Source organism: Nematolebias whitei, chromosome 15 (genome assembly GCF_014905685.2).
Source record: "Nematolebias whitei isolate Nwh7 chromosome 15, NemWhi1, whole genome shotgun sequence".
Taxonomy (NCBI): Eukaryota; Metazoa; Chordata; class Actinopteri; order Cyprinodontiformes; family Rivulidae; genus Nematolebias; species Nematolebias whitei.
Genome location: NC_056512.1, coordinates 33,135,406 through 33,142,582, shown reverse-complemented (window position 1 = coordinate 33,142,582; position 7,177 = coordinate 33,135,406). Strand labels below are relative to the sequence as shown.

The window sequence follows — 7,177 nt, the reverse complement described above, 5'->3', positions numbered from 1 at the left end:
TATTCTATTCTATTCTATTCTATTCTATTCTATTCTATTCTATTCTATTCTGTTCTGTTCTGTTCTGTTCTGTTCTGTTCTTCTGCTAACTCCCCAGCTCTTCTCCATCCTCAGATGAAGAAAATCTGCACAGTCCAGTCAAAATAAACCTCATTCAAACTTTTACCTTTTATCTGAAATTCTTGGTAAAGCTGAAAATAAATGCTGTGAAGCTGTAAACCAAAATGGCGGTTGGGCTTATTCAAATTTTTGAATAAAAAAACATATTAAATTTTAGATAGTATAGATGATTATAAATAAATTGAGTCTTCAATGTACACAATATAGGCTTTATTGATAATAAGGCTAATAAATTCAGGAAATATAGCAGACTGCGGAAAGAAACCCAAACATACACAATGGAAAAATATGCAGGATCTAAATAGATACAGAAAATACACATAAGGCTGCACAGAAATCTGTTGGAGCCAGCCTCCCCACCATCACAGACATCTACACCTACAGATGCAGGAAGAGGGCCACCTGAATCATGAAGGACCCCACTCACCCAGCACACACACTTTTTGCCCCACTCCCCTCAGGCAGGAGGTTGAGGAGCATTAAGTGTAGAACCAATAGACTGAGGAACAGCTTCTACCCTGATGCTGTTAGACTCATGAATCTCTAACCAGGATAATCATTGATAAAAAAAAACACATCATGTTGCTGCTGATTTGTTTCATGGTGCTGTGTTCATTCGTGCTCATCTGCTCACACAGACTCATGTTCATGCTGCTGTTCAACATATTGTTTTTGTACTACTAGTGCTTAGCGTATTTTGAGTTAACGTTTTTCTTCATTCATATCTTAGATCTTACTGTTTTTCTTTTACATATACTTTTGTTGGATGTAACTGGGACCCTGTGTACACAATTTCCTTCCACCTCATGTACCACATGTGATGTAAATGACAATAAAAACCTTGAATCCTTGAAAAGAAACTAGGAGTTTAACAGTGTGATGGGTTCAGGGCAGGAAGGATTTCCTAAACTGGTCAGTACGGCTGTAAAGATTATCAGTACTCCTGATGTGGTTCACAGTCTCTGTACCAGGAGCATGAACCATCACACATCTTGATGTACATATAATTTTTTGTCTTGCACAGTATCTCCAGTCATCCAATCAACCCAAAGGCAATCTGCTGGGCTCCTGATAATGCAGGGGATGGAGAATCTGGTGTTCATCTGGGAGGTTAAAAGACAAGTCAAGTCAAAATTATTTATATAGCACATTTAAAACAGAAACTGTTAGTGCTAAACAAAAAGATTGCAGAATTTGATAAGATAAAACAGATTTAAACCTCAGTGTCTTTCACTTTTCACAATTATAACTTCAGATATTCAATACAGTTTAAGAGTGAATCTTTCCTATACCTAGCAGCCACAGCCGGTTGTATAACACTGAATCAGTTTTTGTGTTTGGGCGATACTCAAGTCATCATACAGCTCAATGAAGTAACACGATGTGATTTGCACAGTCTCATCATCTTCCAGCTTGCCTACAGACATTTAAAGTGCAGAATCAGGAATGAGTTGATGGAATAATTGATGTGAACAATTCATCAATATTGGCACATTTTACCCAAAATTTCTACCTGTGATTAGATACAGTTTGTCTCCAGTGTCCAGAGTGACTCCACATGTTGCAGAGGAGGAAGAAGTGTAGACAGCATCAATATTCAAACCAGGGCCTTTGTACACCTGAACCAAAAAAAAAATTGTATTCAAGTTAAAGTTAACCAATAGAATAACAATGATACGTCAATCTGTCAACCCCCCCCCCCCCCCCCCCCCGTGATATAAACGGTTAATGTCCGTAGTTTTCAATATGTGTGTTTTTCTGGATTGGAATTTAACGTGGCAACTCAATTTTTGATTTGAACATTTCCTATAACTAGATGCAGCTATTCACCAAAATGGGAGTATGTCACTCAGTTATTTTTCAAGTTATTCAACTTAAAATGTTTACATACAAATGCATATATGATGGCACTGGCAGCCATTTTGAATTTGGACCTAGCAACCCAATTTGTGAAAGGAACATTTCTTATGCTTATATGTACCCATTTGCCAAAATGGAACTTTTTACTTAACTTATCACTTGTTATATTTCACAATTATATAATTTCAAACATGCACATATGGACAAGTGGAGGGTATTTCCAATTACACTATTTGCTACAACAGGGCCAAAATACACTTTGTCCAATACCTTAGTCACTTGTATGTCATATTTGATGCTCTTGAATGGATTTCTCAAGGGGCTATTCCCAGTGTCAACCACTTGCTTTCCAGTAACTTTTGCACTGAAAACTACAAAAACAAACAAACAAAAAACATTAACACAGACCACATGGTGTTGAGAGCTGAAACATTCATTCAACATGTTCATTCATCAACATTAATTAGGAAACATGTTTCCAAAGTATAAATTTCAAAGGCTTGCATGTGCTAGGAAGATTGAAGTGGCAAGAGTTTACAACAACTGACTGAAAGGACCAGTGACAATTTTAACCTATTTTGGAGGTGCTCAAGTACCTCTAAAATTTTACTCCACCCCCCTGAAAAATAAAGTAAAAATTATATATATATTTTTTTTTTGGGGGTGGGGGGGGGTGTCTGGGTTTGGGTTTTGGGCTCTGTTATTCTGTTATTGCATTTATCGTTCAATGCAACAAAATAAACACATTTAAAATGTAACATGTTATTGTAATTTTTGATTTATTTACATAATGACTTAATCGCTGGATGTCTGGCCCCTGAGCTGCTGGCTTTCAGCAACTGTGGCCCCCTGAGCAGTTAAGTTGAACAACCCTCTTTTAGAGGGTACAATACATTTTATTCCATTTCCAAAACCTAAACTGAGTATGGAAAAATGTAAAAGATGGATGCAGCCAACCTCATGAAGAGCTGAATAAAACCGTGATAAACAAGACGTACCACATATTTATTTGTACGAAGGTAACTGCAGGTATGCTTAATGGTTAAATTAAAAAGTTAATGCTTAAAGCTAGTTGTGCTTTGCTTTGTACAGATACAACTGCAACTTCTGGTTGCATATGTTTAGTCTTTATTTGTTATGATCAGTTAATACTGAACTGATTTTGTACTAAGCATTTATTATTTTTCCTCATTCGCTCTCGAGTAAGACGGATGCTTTTTCTTCCCTTCGGCCATGGCAAAGCTGCCGACCTTATCTGAAGGATCAGTTCATGCTTGGAGCTTTCAGACTCAGCTGATATACAAGCTCAACCATAAGATGGAAGCGATTTATGAGAACCGTAGGCCACTTGCTGCTTTGGAACTCGCCAGCAATGTTGGGATCGACCTTGGAGGAAGCTAATACGCACAAACCAGTGCAAAGCCCACAAATCTGGACATTTTGGATATCGACAGGACCAGCAGAACTCAAGGCTGACAAGAAGTAACGCTCTACATGCACAAAAAAACAACTGTGGCTTATCTGAATCTAGACTTCCCCGTTCGGCTTTGAAGCAGGCCAAATTATCAAATTTCTCCTGGGATGTGTGTAAACTCATAAAGCTCTGCTTTTGATGCCAATTGCCACCATGTTGTTCAAGCCAAGAGCCATTGTTGGCACTGGGGGCTAAGCACCCCTAAAAGGGCAGCTTCTAGAAACACCTCTGGCAAGGACTGCTGATAGTTTTATATTTCCTGGTAAAGATTTATTTTTGCATTTATTTGAAGAATAACCTTTTGTGTTATGTAAAACTTAACATTAGAGTTCTACAATTGCTGTGGATGAGTGGTTAGAGCAGTTGTTCTCCAATGCAAGAGTTGGGGGTTCGAATCCACCAGCAGTCACATGCCGAAGTGTCCCTGGGTAAGACACTGAACCCCTCATTGCCTCTGATGTGTGTCCCATCGGTGTATGAATGTGATCTAAAGCACTGATTAGTCTCTTTAGAATGTTTTTTTCAGTTCGTTTTGTAGAGATCTAGTAGAGTGCTGTGTGAATGGGTAAATGAGGCACAGATTGTAGTGTAAATCGCTTTGAGTATCTCGATAAGATAGAAAGGCGCTATATGAGTACAATCCATTCCATTCACAATTGCACCGCTCGAGGTGGCTGCATATTGGAGTAGCTGTTGCATAAATTCTGGGATACTGCTTTTGAAAACTTTTTTCTCTTTCTTCTGGATGTGCATGGCTTTGTTTGGATGATTACTTCCTCCGGTATCAGATTCTGTGAAGCTGGAAGGATTTTTACTGAAAATCTTTTACTTTTGGACATATGTTATGATGCATAGCCATACCAACAAGGTGGGTTTTACAACTGGGAGCAGCTGAGTAACATCTAAAACTCAAATATTACCTCAATACAGCCCTAAATCTCAAATAAGTTGTAAAGGAGGCGCCATTGATGCATCTCTGTCTACCTAGCGGAGATGCTTTCTGAGATCCTGGAGCTGGCAGGAAACTTCGCTCATGACAAGAAGACCTGGCTCATCCACCAACACCTGCAGCTGGCTGTCTGCAGTGATGAGGAGCTCAACAAGCTGCTGAGAGAAGTGGCCACCACTCAGGGAGAAGTTCCGCCCAACATTCAGGTGGTGCTGCTGCCCAGGAGGACCGAGAGGCCTGATGGGTCCAGGTGGACGGATCGGCATCTGCAGCCAGTTTCTTCAGATCTGCTGTGAGACGGACTGCTGCAGATCCTTCCTGCCCACAGCCATAAGCATATATAACAACTTTATGAAGCCATGAGGATGAGCTACAACAACATATAATTTCCCTTTGGGATTAATAATGTATTTTGAATTGAATTGAACTGAATTGAATTTGACACTGTTTACTGCTGAAACACTGTCATTTTAATTTAAAAGTTAGATTCCAGCTCAAATTAAGTATCCCGGGAGAAAATGCTGAGTTGTCAAAGCTGCAACAGTAATCAACTCATCAATGTTTCCTAAATGACATTCAGTTCAAAACAGGATAATTGTGTGTAGAACTAAAATGTACATTTTCTGCATGTGAAAATGCATTAAAAATTAAAGTAAATCTGTTAAACAAGGCTGTACAATATATTAAAGTGAAGATTAGAGCAGCTGTTGTGAGTCTCTGCACACTTAATTTATTTCTTGCTTAAGAGGGGTGGATGGAATTTGGTTTTCCTGTTAGCTATGTTTGCACAACTTGCAATGCTGCATTTATTTTTAAAGTCAGGTTTAACAAAACCTTTGTCAAAGAGGTCAAATATTCCACTTTAGTGAGATAACACATTTTGCATTTACTGAAAAAACTCTCCATCCATATTTTACCTGCTTCTTTCTTTTTGGGTTACATGGGTCACTATGACCATGTCCAGCCATCACTGTGCGAGAGGCGGGGGGGACAGGTTGCAAGTCCTTCACAGGGACACATAGAGACAAACAAGACAAACAGCCATTCACTCTCTCACACACAGACAATTTAACGTTACCAATCAGCCTAACATGCACGTTTTTGGTCTGTGGGAGGAAACCGGAGTACCTGGAGAAAACCCACGCATGCACGGAGAGAACATGCAAACTCCACCCAGAAAGGATCCCGGACTGGGATTTGAACCTGGGTAACCTGCTCGCTGGGAGGCAGCAGCTCTACCAGTTGCACCACCATGCTGCCCCTGAAAAAACTACTAATGCCAAAATCCTCCAGTTTACTCAGAGGTTCTGCTCCACTTTAGCTTTGACCTCCTCATATCTGGACGTTCAAATTTTGATGAAACATCTGTACATAAAAACTCTTTTCACTTCTGACTCTAGCAAGAAAAGCAAATATTTAAGCAGACAATTTTCATGTTTCAGAACTCCAGATATTATGGCTCCAACTAAATCTGAGCATTTTAGGTAATTCTAGAAATTCTGCCAAGGATGCCCTACAAGATCATTTAAGTCCACCCAGCACCTGTTTGAAAAGGCATCTTTACTTGTTTACACTTGACGTGTATCAAGACAAAGCATAGAAAGATGTAAATGAAGTACCAGATTTGAGCTCAAATTTAAAAGATTATTTAGAGGGATGAAATAATAATGTATTTGTTCATTAATTAATCCAATTAAATATTGGAAAAAGAAAAAGTACATTTATTGCCATGTGATAGTTAATAATTAATAAAGGTACCTATTTTGCCCACCTCTAAAATCTTTAGTTTGAAAACCTTTACCTATAAAAGCAAAACTGCCAATACTTCTCCCATTTTTAAATCACAAGACATCCCCCAACAGTGTTTTGTTGGAGATACCAGTCACATTTCCTCATCAGTAAAGTTAAGCAAAAAGTAGTTTCTTCATTTTCTTGAGTAAGATAATTTCTTGGCAGGAGAAATGCTCAGTTAACTTCTACATAAAAAAAAAAAAGTTTTACTTAAAAAGTGACAATCAACTGCTGAGATTTTCATTATAAGATTATAAAAGAACAACAAGCAATGTTTTGTATAAAGTTCAAACTGGTTACAATCTTAGGCAGAAATAGAGGAAGTAAAAAAAAACTACATCCTCCTCTTTTAATAATAAAAATAAGAATGGGGTATTTTTTAACTGAGCATATGGTCAAACCAAAAATAATAATTGAATGTTCTGACTGATTCCTTGTAAAAGAGTTAAACTTACCAACATCTGCTCTGCAGAAAGCCTGCTGAATGCTGAGATGGAGACACCTGCAGGCTCCTGCAACATCTTGCACTCGCCAAAGAAACAGGATGGTCAGTGAGATGAAACAGATTTTCATCATCATCGTCATCATTGGATGCTGACGTAAGAGCCAGCTGTCAAAGTGTGATGCAATCAAACAGAAAGCAGCTTGTACTTCCTTGGATTTGTTCCTCTCGCAAATGAACAACAGCTTTTATTCCCATCAGAGCACAACAAGCCACGCCCCCTGATAGTCAGACTCTGACCCTCTTGAGGAGAGAAGCAGAGGCACTGTGAGGTCAGGACCTCTCAAACTTTCTTAAGCAACAGTAAACACTGACTGCTGACCAGCCTGCAGCCTCTGGTTATCTTCCAACCATAAAACCAGTCATCCCTCCCTTCATGTGTCAGAGTGACGTTTACTAGGACTGTTTTCTCTGTTTACAACTGAACTGCCTCAATTTAACCTCACCTTTAACCAGAGGTCCTTAATGGTGGGGGTCAGGG

General features: G+C 38.9%; 1 protein-coding gene across 1 annotated transcript; it reads right to left on the bottom strand.

Moving 5' to 3' along the window:
• Window positions 1-1,115: 1,115 nt before the first annotated feature.
• Window positions 1,116-6,779, bottom strand: LOC119421171 (metalloproteinase inhibitor 2). The gene is made up of 5 exons (XM_037688558.1): window positions 6,650-6,779; window positions 2,251-2,351; window positions 1,634-1,739; window positions 1,413-1,537; window positions 1,116-1,223 (listed from the first exon to the last, which is right to left on the bottom strand). Exons 1-4 carry the CDS (start codon window positions 6,777-6,779, stop codon window positions 1,413-1,415), a joined length of 462 nt encoding a protein of 153 aa, XP_037544486.1. The 3' UTR covers window positions 1,116-1,223.
• Between the last annotated feature and the right edge of the window lie 398 nt (window positions 6,780-7,177).

What these genes read in the sequence shown, in the direction of transcription:
- LOC119421171 (XM_037688558.1), bottom strand. Translation starts at nt 6,779, where the DNA reads ATGACGATGATGATGAAAATCTGTTTCATCTCACTGACCATCCTGTTT. An exon ending in ATGACATACAAGTGACTAAG is followed by an intron (nt 1,740 to 2,250) that starts GTATTGGACAAA and finishes TTTTTGGTTCAG; the next exon opens with GTGTACAAAGGCCCTGGTTT. An exon ending in CAAACTGTATCTAATCACAG is followed by an intron (nt 1,538 to 1,633) that starts GTAGAAATTTTG and finishes AAATGTCTGTAG; the next exon opens with GCAAGCTGGAAGATGATGAG.